The 13961-nt window shown below is 32.5% G+C and overlaps 1 protein-coding gene across 1 annotated transcript in view; it reads left to right on the forward strand.

Moving 5' to 3' along the window:
- The first annotated feature begins 515 nt into the window (after positions 1–515).
- The window catches only part of fng (Fringe glycosyltransferase), a 119353-nt gene continuing 105907 nt past the window's right edge, over positions 516–13961 (forward strand). The window contains exons 1-2 of the mRNA XM_018520563.1: positions 516–1559; positions 6740–6979. Coding sequence (XP_018376065.1) covers positions 1272–1559; positions 6740–6979 — 528 coding nt within the window. The 5' untranslated portion in view covers positions 516–1271. The remainder of the gene's footprint in view (positions 1560–6739; positions 6980–13961) is intronic.

The following is a 13961-nucleotide window of genomic DNA, read 5'->3' on the forward strand; positions in this document are numbered from 1 at the left end:
ACTTTACGAGAAGAAAATGAATAATTTTTGTCTCTTGCAGTTTTTCTGTAAAGTTGATAGTATTTGAGTAAAAAATTATTCAAGACTAATATTTTGTAATTTTTAGTAATCAATATCTTGTTAACTATTGCGAAAATTGCAAAATGGTAGAGGACTTTTCGACTCAGTTTAGTCCGCTCTATCTACACAAAAGTGATTGGTAAAAAAGGTCGGGATACCCTGTATATATATTTCAATCAGAGTACCTGCGTTTATCGAAGCTTCGCTCGAAATATTTCGCATACCAAAAACACTTTTTTTCGGTATATTTTCCCTCAGTCGCTGAGTCGCGCGTGACGTTTGAAAAAGCGTTGTACGTGTTTCTCAGATCTATCCCCACTCAAGGGCGGCCGCACGCCTGTTGGCACCACTTCTCCACTTCTCCCTCTCCCTCCGGCGGCCCGCGACGTGCCTGCTATGGCGATGTTTACAGCGTAGTCACGGCAACGGCTCATGTGATCAGTCGGTGGTCCGTCGCGCGCCGGGTAACAGTAGACGTTCTTCGCGGTGTGTATCGAATCGGATTGTGTTTCGACTTTCGTTTCGTGTCACGCCGCTGTCGTTCGTTTCGACGGGCTACTGGTTCTGGTTCTCTCTCGGAACGTTGACAATACACAGCACGACGATCGGACAATTTGAATTCGACGGAGACGCGAATCAGTGGCGCGAATATCCGGAAAAGTGACGATCGGACGTGCAGCTGATAAACAGTGATGTTCGGATACTATCGTGTTTCTCTCCTTTAACACAGCACTCTATATGGATTAGAACTTGCAGGACTGACATCTCGACGAAAGCTCACGACGATAACTTCGACATGAAGCGTGTCGTGATAATCGGAGCACCGGCGAGATGCGGATCCCTCGTCGCGTGTCGTTTCGATCGTTCGATCGTTCATGCGGATAAGTAAGTCACGCAGAACCGGCAGAACGTGATCGGCGCGCGCGTGCTCCGAATCGATCAGAATCCGGTAAAATAATGTGCCGCGTGAACGGATCGGTGACCTATTCGCGAGTATGATTGACGGACGATCGAGGAGCTCTAAAATTTGAGTATCGTAAAAGAGAGAAAAGGAAAGAAAAAAGGAGGTGTTTTGCGCAGTGACGTAAAGTTTGCGGGGGAGGCGAAAGGGCGCCTTGTGAACGACGTGAAGTTCGCGGGGGAAGTTCGAGCAGTAATCACGTGATCGCGTGTCCGCGGCGGGGAAAAGCGGAGAAAGTTCGCGGCGTGTTATGGTCCGCGTGTTTTCCTTCGCGGGACGAAATGAGGACGGCGACGCGGCAGCGTGGTCGTCGATGAACCCTAAAGACAAATGTGCGGATCCCGCGGTGGTGGAACAAGGCCCGTGGCTCTGTAAGCCCGCTGCTAGCAGCAGCCCCCAAGCTTGTACGCCGCTTGCCGTCGGCGCGGGTATGATGCCACGAGGTCTGCCGACGAGACGTGGCCTGCAGGCGTTAGCGCTCGTCATCGCTACCGCCTATGCCACGATTCTCCTCTACCAGGCTATCGCACCGCGTCAGGTAATTAGAACGATCGTTATCGTCATGTCGTTGCTGAATAACCATCCGTATTGCTGACGACGTCACTTCTGTGACGCCTGTACTCCGATTCTGTAAAGCTCGCGTCACGTTACGAATTGGAGACTGAGGGGGGGATTGCGAATTAGAGATTAGAATTCGATCAGTCAGATAATTTTAATTTTAATCCGTTTTGTTCTGATTAGCTGAATTCTATTGTTTAATTCGTAATCCTCAATGTCCAATACGTAGTGTGACACGGACTTATAAGGACTGTCGCACACATTTTTCGTAGCGACAGTTTGGTATCGTCGTTGCACAGCTTTTTTTATCATATAGATGGAGGAAACAATATGGAAATCCTGAAAAATTTCGAAAATATTGTAAATTTTACAGAAAAGTGTTTCGGATAAAAGGATTAAAAAATCTTTTTACCTGGATAGCGTCAAATTGATAAGATCAATGAATAGATCTTTTTAGTCCTGCAACTTTTATCATAAACACTTTTCTGTACAATTTTTCGAGATTTTTCAGGGTTTCCATAATTTTTTCTTATTCTGTGTAAGAAGAATAACTGTCCTTTATTACTGTTTGCCTTGGGAGTTTTCTCTTAATGTGCCTTTCTATTTAAATGAGTCATAAAGAAAACTAGCATAAATAAATAAGAAAAAGTAATTTTTTTTTATTAAGTTAAATTATTAATGCACACGATACCGAAGATAATATTCTACTTTTTAACTATTAAAGTATGGTAAACATTTTTTGAAAGATTTGAGGAATTTATGTGAGTCTAGTAATACCGTAAGATTTTATAAGCTTGTTCTTATGGTGCTCTGTATTGTGTTATGAGTGTACATTGAAATTGTAAGTATAATTAAAATAATGATTTATGCAATATTAACTTAAATAATTAGCTTACATCTATTATCTGTTTTAGTAACTGTATGTCAGAATGAGTCAAATGTGGATAAACACATAAATTGGGGGCACATTAATAAATAAAGCTATCATATCTTGGAAGACATAGTTATATACTAATAGAGACAAGAACATTTTATTTTTTAAAAACATGAAATATTAACATATTTTTAGATTTAAAAAATATCGTAAGAAAAAGAAATAATTGAAAAATGGATATTGATTCCAAGCAGATGAAATTAAAGCTACAATATTTAATAATTAATTCAGTAATGAACATGTTGGTTTAAAGGCACATTAAAGGGCACACTATATCACTATCACAATTGGAATAATTATTCTATAATATCTGCGCAACGACATATAACGATAATATCGACATTGTCGTTAAGAATTACAGAATCAGAGTACTGGGCTGTGTTCAGAAATTTTACTCGAATACACTCAGGTATCATTTTGTTTAATATTCGATAAGCATCAAGGATAAAATGATACCTCCGGTGTACATCCGGTGAAGTTTCTAAACACGATCCTGTATTTATTTATCGGCGAAGTTGAGCGAGATCATTTGAATTCAACTAACAACAGTAATACACGTTAGTGTATGTGGCATTCAAAACATTCCGCTATTATTGCTGTGTATTTGTACTTATTCTTGTACTTCTGTTGTCTAACTCAGGTCTTGTCGAAATTAAGTAGATAATAAAAAAGTATGAAACTTAATCTGAATAATTCAAACACACATGAAAAAGCTCGTATAAAGAGAATGGCACTCTCTTTTTCTAATATAATGTACAATTTGAAAGAATAGGCTTGTTTTTTTAACTTAATTTTTTGCACTGTTTATCTTTTCTTTTTCTTCCAATGTAAAGAGAGAAACTAATTCAAGAGAAAAGCTGAATGTGTAAGAAGTTTAACCGAAAAGAACAAACTTAATATGATTAAGATCATAAAAAATTATCAAAATATTGCAGGATTAATTGAGGGGATGGGCAGAATAAAGGCACAATTCTACTTAAGTTCTTTTTATATATGGAGATTATATAATATTTTTTTATGTAATATATATGGATCGTAATAGAAAAGTATTATAACAAGTAACTTCTTAAAGACATTATATAAATTCATTCATTTGATACTGTATCCATTTGTGTATAATAAACAAGTAGCAAGTGTTAGTTTTTATTAAAATCAAGATTTTGTAATTAGGTCTTTATTCCGCCCTCAATTATGAAGTGCACTATAAATATGAACTATGCTCTTTCCACATTCAAAAACAAGTTTATTTGTTGCCAGTGCTCCGATTCTGTAATGGGCTTTCTATAATAAACTGTTAGTCACTACTCATATCATGCAGTAGTAATAAATTAGAATTATAAGTCATAAATCTTGTGAAACTTACATCCAGAATAAATCATATCAGATCGTTATGTCACAATATTTCAGCCAGTCAGAAGAGTGGTAGTTCTCAGAGCAAATAGCAATACACTATATAATTGGTCAGTCATAATATAATCTAAGTTATAAATTGTAAGAAATGAGATTTGACCATCTTCATGCAATCACTGATTAGTAATCAGTGATTTTATGCATTCGAGCGAGACGAGACGAGACGAGAAAATACTGATACCGAGATTTGATCTTGACAAAAACAAATGATTGATGCGATTTTCTCGTCTCGATGGGCCGTTATTCTCGCTTCTCGAGATTCTCGAATTTTATCGAGAGACATTCAAGAATATTGATTATCTCATTTCATTTACGACGGACAATACAAACGTCACGTCACAATACACAATTATAACGTTTTATTATATTTTTATTCAAAAAAATAAAATATTTTAATTTTCATTAAGAACTGTAAATCTATATTAATTAGTTTTCTTAACCAATATTATAGAATTAATTTTTTAAAATCAATTATTTGGTTTAATCTTGAGAGAGAGAGAGAGAGAGAGAGAGAGAGAGAGAGAGAGAGAGAGAGATCTTTTAATGTTTAAATTTAATTAACTTTGGTTACTGTTGATGCAGAAATGTGTATTTTTTATTAAGCCGACGCGAAGGGATCAACGACTGTCTCTGATCTGGTTTTAATTCTTTCATAGGTATAATAATATTTATTTCTTCTTCCAATATTTCTCCGATTTTTTCAAGATGAGACGAGAAAAACAAATGACATATGATAATCTCGGAAATTGTATTTTTAATGATACGAGAAATTCCGAGACGATATTCCGAGATTCTCGTATCGAAATGCATCACTACTGATTACTGATTTATTTTTGTCTTATTACACACTATTAACTCGTTTACAACTCGCTTCCGACTTCTGATTTTTCACTAACAGCTTATTATTGTAAAAAGCTCATAACTTTTAACGATTCGGTATCGTTACATTGTCGTTGCGTAGTTTTTTTTATCATATCGTCAAGAATCGGGGTACATCAAAATAAATTTGTCTGCGTGAATGTGGAAAGAACTTAGCTCGTATTTAGTGCATTCTATTTAATATAATTAATCCTACAATAATGTAGATATTATGATGGTTTTTCTTTTCAGCTAAACTTCTTGCACGATTTATCTCTTTCCTCTTTTTCTCTTCACGGAAAAAAAAGATAAACGGTGCAAGAAGTCCAACTAAAAAAAAACACAGGCTCATTTTTTCAAGTTATAAGTAATAAAAAAGAAAAAATGCAGTTTTGTGATAAGATCAGTGTATTAGAATTATTCAGATAAAGTTGAACTTTTTTATTATTTATTTACTTAATTTCGATAAGCTGGAAAATTGATTACTTAAATGCTTTATAGCTGCATTTTCAGTATTTTATATGACAATAACACGATTTATGATTGTTATTTCGTAGATACATATAACATAACACACACATAGTATAGTATATGACAATATTCAAACAGATATTTTTTGAATAATTAATATGTGCATTTTTATAAACTTAGCTGAGGAGTATAAACAAGTAATAAAATCACATTTTTCAATCAATATTAAATATACTTCTCTCTCTCTCTCTCTCTCTCTCTCTCATATTTATACAGAGTTTGGAATTAAAATGAAAAGAAATGAAAATATTTATAGACTCCTTAAATTAATACAATCAAAAAATAATGGCAAAATACAAATGGGCGTTAGGATTCTGAGAGAAATTATAATAAGCGAATATAATGTCGGAGATGCTTTTTATAAATCGTCAATCCAATGGTCTTAACATGCAAACTGACACTGAGGCTTTAAATCATGGATACATAGAAATTCTCAAGTTATGTGTTTATTTTTATCATTGATCGATATGCTTTGTTCGCGCGACACATCTCTTTTTGTATTTAACGGGCATTATCTGGAGACACTGGTAGTGTCTCGGCGCTAAGCTATGGCGCGAGTGTGACTAACATCAAAACGAACATGACTCTCTTTTATGTTACTTAAATTATTTTTTAATCTAACTTTGACATCGTGATTTTTAAATTTGTTGTAATGGATTGACGAAGGTTGGATCCGCTTGCGATCGTTGTTGGAGATGGGGTGAGAGTTTCTGGCTAGCATACATTAATTACGCACATTAATATCCATCTATTTAAAAATATCTCGTTGCAATTATTAGCTTGAGTTCTACTATCTACTCCACTCAGTTAAGCAACTGATTGACACAACATTAGACTATGTTGAAGATGGTTGTCTCTCATCACATTTCCACTGCGACTGTATTATTGGAGGTCGGAATTACGATCGTGCGAGACGCAGTTCGACAGATTTTATAGTACGATAAGCGGTAATTTTTTATTGCTGAGGATGGCTCAAATAGTGAGCCGAAACATACAAAATTGAATTTGTGACACATTAATAGGTATTAGTTAGCATTGCGCAATATAATATCCAGTGTTGATTCCTAACGTCCATTTGTATTTTGTCGTTATTTTTTGAAAATATTTAATGTCAGTAATAGAAGACATATTTTATAGAAGAATAGTTTTTTTGGTACGTTTATAGAAAAAATTGGTTTCAAATTAGCCACAAATTAAACCTTAATTCAAAATATAATTATTGTATATTACATATCTCTCAATTGCTCCGGTAACGTGAAAAGAGATATTGTGTTTATGATATCGTCTACGAAAATAATTGCTTATCAAAAAGAATATTTTTCAATACTTTCTCAATGCCTTTTAGCGAGGAAAGCTCACTGTAAGAATCTCAAGAGAAATTTTTCTCTTTTTTCTTAATAATATATTCTGATAATTGTATGTCGCAGTGGGTCGACGAGATGAACGTGGCGGAAGTGAATAGCCGAAATGTGATAGTGGAAGTGCCGGCGTCGAGAAAGTTAATCAGCGAGGAGCTGCCGGTGACACTGCCGGTGGCAACGGCGACTATGGCACCGTTCACGACGAACCTCAACGACGTGTTTATCAGCGTGAAGACCACCAAGCACTATCATCACTCGCGTTTGCCGGCCATCATCGATACGTGGTTCCAGTTCGCCAGAAATCAGGTGAGCCTCTTTTATTCCGTGCAGATCGCCGTGAAATGCCAATATTCCGGATTCATTAGCGTCGCTCGATCACCTCGTTTCTTGCGCTCCAACCTTGCGACAACCTCGTTACAAATATAGCACGATCACCTAAAAACATTGAAGCTTCCTGAGAATATTGTTCAATAATTGGGATATTTTCTGATATATGATCACTTATTCGATTTGTAACAATATTGACAATGTATTAACTTCATTTTTACTTTGCATAAATTCTACTCTTCCTTTACAAGCAGTTATATATATTTTAATATTTTTGATATAATTATGTGTATTAGAATTATTCTCTCTCTCTCTCTCTCCTCTCTCTCAGATGAAGTTTAACTTTTTTATTATTTACTTAATTTTAATAACCTAGAAAATTGTTGACGTGAATATTTACAGGAGTATTTCTAGCATTTCAAACATGGACAACATGATTTATGATTTTTATTTCATAAATGCATTATAGTATAACATAGGAAGAAAGTAGGTATACGAAAATATTTATATATATAGGTACGGATAGTTTTTTAATAAGTTTAGTAAAATCGCGAACTTCGAGCTATTGGTGAGTTTATTTTAATTAATAATATGTAATTAAATTTTTATTGTTCGTTGAAACATATTTGGTTATTATTGGACGTGATGAGTTTCTCAAGATTTCTTCAAAGATCAATATCAAAAACGATTCGTTGTTCTGTTGATTCTTATTATACAAATACTAGAAAACACATTTGATTCTTTGTAATATATAAATAAATATGTAAAAAATAAGAATATATAATTCCATGTATATATACATGTAATTGTTTAATTTAAATCTGAATATGCGACTGCGTAATATCTTTTAAATATTTTATATATATTTTTTGTAGGGTAGTGAGGCTATTCTGTCAGTTTCAACTTAATTTACAATAGCAAACAATATCTCTGTGCAGTGACGTGCTTGTAACTATATTATATAATCATGATTAACTCTTTGAGAGCACAACTTTTAAATAATTAACATGTTCTGTTAAAAAAAAAAAACATTATCGCGAGAAATGGTACAATCTTTAAATAATCAACTTGTTCTATTCAGAAAAACATTATTGTGAGAGATGGACGAAAAAGCTCCGCTTTATTTTATTTATATTTACAGTTTAATAAGTGAAAATAATAATATCGGTTTTATTTGGTATAACGATTTCAATGTTCAATTAGGATAGTTTTTACATGGATATATTTTTCATAAGAATAATATATCATGGAATTTTTAAAAATGATTTTTGTTTGTTATTATTTGATTCGTTCGTTATTAATTATGAAGAAATCAGAGAACTATTATTCGTAAAAATTATTTTCGAGAAGTATTGTTCGTTATTTGATTCGTTTGCCATTATTTGTGAAGAGACCAGAGAACTTGGATAAGAATTAATCGTGTTAAAGTGTGATAAATGTACGCATAGTCTTATCGCAACGTCTCCATCATCGCGAGATTCATCTACATGCCTTCTTGTGGAGCGGAATAGACCACACTTTGTATACGACTCGTTGGGCTTTATCCAAGGGTATCGAAGCGTATTCGCGCGTATTTACCGTAGACCGTGTCGCCGATGATCAGCGTGAATTCACGATTTCTCGCGCCGTGGGAATGAGATTCGTTCCACTCTTCCTTCTCTACAATTTCTCATTTGCCTTTTCGTAAATATCGTGATACCATCCGTGCCCTTCGAAAACAAAGGGCGATATTCCACGTCTCGAATTCTATTTACATTATTGTGTGCTGCAGAATTAAATTAATTAAATTTTTTTAAATTATAACAGGTAAATCTTTTGAGAAATCTCTTTTTCAATGCATAATTATGCTATTTTTACTGGTAATTAAATAATGCATCATATTTTGATTTAAATTAAATTATTGTGTGTATGTACACATAATTATACATTTTTATTTTTACATATTTATTTTATATCGAAAAAAAATTAAATGTTTTCTATCACTTTTAAGAATCGACTGTGGGCAATGAACAAGCATTTTTTCGTAATTAATACTAATAAAGAAATCTTGAGAGAAATTCTCATACGCTGGTATTATTCTTGCGTCGGATAAAGAAACAAAATACTCTTACATCTCTCAGCAGCTTCCGCGTCCTTCTGCACTTTGCCAGGTTAATATACCGTTCCTCCAGGTAATTACTACCTGGATTTTGCACGAGTTCTCGCGTTTCCTGTAATTTCGGTTGATTTCCTTTACGCTGTTCAGGGAACGGAACTTTAGTGAATTCAGTCATGGATACATTATCATGTTGTTTATTGATATTTTGATTTGACTTCTTATTTAAGAAAGTTTTTGTTTCACATCCATATTTTTATTTATTTAATTTCTGATTTTGACAATTAGGTATTTATAATTATTCCTTATCGAGTTTTAATTTTAAATAGTAATTGTTGTGTCTTTTTTATATTATAATTTTTAAAGTTTCTCTCTGTTTTATTAATTTGATTTGATTAATTTATAATTAACAACAATATATTGGAATATTGATATATTGGAACAGTAATAATTAATAACAATAACAAAACAATTTTATTCTCCCAAATCTCCCAAATCTATTTATATAACTATAATTCAGACCCCCCTGTTCAATTTGAGCTTCGGAGCCATCGAGGCAAAAAAATTCAATGTGGGTAAAATTTTGAGGACTGTAAAGTGTTGATTTTTAAGTAATGCTTATCAACAGTTTATAGTTCCTAAAATCTTACTCATATTGAATTTTTTTACATCAATGGCTTTGCGTTTTGACTCCGGAGCTCAAATTGGACAGGCCTGTGCTAATTAATAATATAATTAAAGCAATATTAATTAATACTGTATAATATTACATAATATTTATATAATAATAATATATTATACACCTATATAATTAACAATATTATATTAATGATTGTGTCAAATATCAAAATTTAATGCATCATAAATATAAGAGCACAATTTTATATATAATGACAAAAATTCGAATGTTAGAATAATCAGATTTTCAAGATAATTGAATTAGGATAAATTGAATTAGGAAGATTGATAAAAATTTATATATCGATTATTTCTCAAAATAAAAGTAAATTAAAGTAGATAAATTATAAAATCATTTAAATTAAAATATAAAGAAACGGTTCAATTGTTTATAAATCAAAGTATACATCTAAAAGAGCTACGAGCTAAAAGACAAATTATGTGAAATCTACAAACACAAACGTTTCGACTTATCACGAGGTCATTATCAATAATAACAGTAAAATTTGAATCTATGTGAAAGTATAACTGAACAATTATAAAGGTCATTTGAGTTGTGTGTCCGCAACGAAAGCATTTGTAATTCTCATGACACGCCACGGTGTCTTAATTTGCTTCGTATCCTGATTATTCTTTGCTCCCGTCGATCTCACGCTTTTTCCACGCGTATACTCGGCGTTGCCTGTGACTCGCGTCGACACGCATTTTCCGCGAGGCGAGCGAGAAAAAGTACGGTGAGAATAATAAAAGTCTGTGTCCGGCTGCATACGGTTTGTGGTTCGTGGGAAGATCTCACGATTTACCTCCGACCCTGACGACCTCCGCGTTAGCCGACTTAGTCCACCCACGAGCACTCTCAACGAACTCACCTTTTTCGTGGTTTCTTTCTCGATAATTAAACGATGCGCCACGATCCTGCAAGTTGGCTGAAATAATTCTTTTATTTGCGTGTGTGAGATCGAGGATGTTATTGATTCTCACGCATTGTTGCAGAAATTCAGTACATTCAATCAGTACATAATATCGTATAAAAACGATATAATTGTATAATAAAAGGACACTTTTATGATGTAAAGAAGAGTATCAGTTTTAGCAGTTTGTTTTATATATTCATAGCTTAATCTCATAGTTGATAAAATGTTACATTTGTAAAAGAGAGTTAATTTATGTAAACGTTTATAAGCGCGCGTTTTAATAAACGGAGAAAATATCCAAAAAAAATAAAGAATTTTATCGAATAAAAAAATAACATATAAATCAATAATTTTCAGCGGCTAGAAGACTTATTTTCTTTCCCCTGGCGAGATTAGAAATTCACAATCCAATTTACGGCAGGTGATTTATCGCAGTAAAGGTAATAGACTCTGGTAGAAAGCTAGTCATCTGCCTAAGGTTCAAAATTATTTGCGGAGCAATAAGTCTTGAAAATGTAGATCGATTTCTTAAGACATTTGCAGAATTAATTTAATTTTTGCAAAACAGTTTTATATTATAGTATATATATTGTATTAAGCACTTTGAAAATTAATATTACAGAAAAAAATTGGTATTTTAGACTCCAACTAAAATCGTAAAATGCAAAATGTAATATATTCACTTTTTAATAAAGTATGTCAATTATATACATTTAAATTATCTACGGGTATATTTATGAATATTTAAACAATTTTTTAAAGAATTATTTTGCAAAACTTGCAAATATTACGCAACTAATTGCGACTAATAACTTTACTGTTATCTACATGTAAAAAAAGCCTATTAAAGAAAAGTTAGAGTTAAATAAAAATTATTTATATAATTTGTAATATAATAGTTAATAATTTTTTATGATATTTTGTATCTAACAATTCCAACAGAACATTATTTTATCTTTTAGTGTATATGTTTTCACATATACATATACATTAAGACTCTTTTCTGAAGCCTTAAATAAGTCTTTATGGGTTTTAAAAAAGAGAAACAAGGCTAGAATATTGTGTGTAGCAGTTCGCTGTTAAGGTGTTAAGTTTCTCTTCTAAATTGGACAGAGGTGAGCAATAGGTCGCAATGTTTTGATTATTAATACGTCGTATATCACGGGTAATGCGTTTTAATAATGCGCTCCACTGAGGAGGAATATTGATTGCGCATTTATTGTTGGCGCAATCCCTATGTTCGCCCTTTTTCTCTTGGCCATCATCTTACGATACTGTTAATGACCTTTAATGGCCACATTTATACACTTTACTACCTACTTCTTTTTTCATTCTTATGTAGTCAATAATTTACGCGGCATATAATAAGATCAAGTAGTTAATAATTCGTTTAAGTTGTTTTCCAGACATCTGCCACGAAAATAATCGAGATTTATATTTTGTTATTATAAAATCTCGATTATGTAAATGGCAGTAAAGATAGTATGCCAACGCATAATGCACATCTGTGGATATTTTTTATACTGTCCCAATATCTCAAAATTTTTCTAGTTTTAATTCTAATAATAATTTGTTCGATTTTTTTTTAGCAATATATCCTTGGGTGAAATATTCAAAATGATTTGTTATGATTTTCCAATATTATTAAATATTTTAACAACATAAATCTATAGTGTCAAATTTAACTATTATTTTAGTTATTATAAAATAATGATATGTATATTAAGTAGGAGCAGTGGTGACTCAAATTAGACTAATTTGACATTATAAAATTAACAGTGTTGTTAAAATATTTAATTTTATCTTTTAGTATACATATATATATATATCTATACATAGATTATAAACTTAATAGTGAACGAAATGTCAAATTAAAATTCTGTTAAGGTGCAATAAAAATAAAAAGTATATAATGGCAAAATGAATAAACTTTCGTTTTGTTTCTTTTGTTTCGTAAACAGAGATGCAACTTACTTAATTACAATTCAAAAGAGTAATTCATAAAAAGCACTTCCTTCAATCAAATTTCGGTAATTCTATGCTTAGGATACTTTTTTTTAAAACTTTTTTTTTACAAACTTTGTATCAAACCCTTATTGGGACCCAAAATTCGAGGAAATCTTTTCTTGCGCCATTCTCTAAATTTGATAGTCATGCTGTTCGATTATCGTGTTATTAAGCGGAGGTGTGGACATACGTGGTTAGGTACAAATTTTCGAGATTCATAAAAAGAACCCCTCGAGATCTCGAGGGTCGATCGCGGGTCAAAGTCTAGTGTCGTTACTTAGAATGACTTGGCCGATACTGCAATCCCCCAATCGACGAAGGCCGACTCATACCGCGCGCCGATTGGATTTGGCTTCGGATAATTGGTCGATTACTTTGGTTATTTAAGTCTTAAAAGGTCCGATGCAATTTCGCGCGGCACGCCGATGAGAGCTCACTGTGCTTCGACGAATTATTTCCTCTTAATTTTCATTGCTCTTTATGTACCCTCGGTAGGGTTGCGATTTTCAATTGACCCCCGATGCGATATAATCAACGTGCCATTACCGAATGATATTTATCCAATTTCCATTGATTTTCAATTATATAGAACTTAAAAGTCGAAAAGAATTAGTTATAAAAATATTAAAAATTTTCCTTTTTTATTGTGAATTATATTTTTAAAAGATTAAAATTTTGAAAGAGTAAAAATATATTTATGTATTTGAAGCGTTGGATGAACGTACTTATTTCGGATTTTATTTATTTTTTGCTTATTTATCTGTCACTGAGAAAAAAGTTATTGACTTGACTAAATGCGTTTAGTTCGTAGCGATTATTTAGTTCAAGTATTTATACATTTAGGTTAAATGTACGTGAGTCATGTTAACAAAATTGTAATTAAAACATGTTATTTGTTTGGATTAACAAATATTTGCTTGACAGCCCGTGATCGCTGCACTTAGTTGAATCAATTAATATTTTTTCGAATCAGCAACTTTTTTTCTCAGTGTAAGTATAATTTTAGCATATAATTCACATTTGATATATTAAGGGGTTATACTCAGTTGGGATGCGGAAAATAAGATGATTTTCACGATTTTTTTTAGCAGTATAGACAAACATTTATTGAAATGTGCTTCATGGCATCTAATAGTATATACATTGAAGTACTTATAATAATTTTTTTGAGTCTAAATGTATAAAAATAAAGAAAATATAGCCGTCTTGCAAAAATAAATTTTTTTCAGCGGTGAGCATGATAACTCTGGAACAACTCATCTGAAAT

Source organism: Trachymyrmex cornetzi, unplaced genomic scaffold (genome assembly GCF_001594075.2).
Source record: "Trachymyrmex cornetzi isolate Tcor2-1 unplaced genomic scaffold, Tcor1.1 scaffold92, whole genome shotgun sequence".
Classification (NCBI taxonomy): domain Eukaryota; kingdom Metazoa; phylum Arthropoda; class Insecta; order Hymenoptera; family Formicidae; genus Trachymyrmex; species Trachymyrmex cornetzi.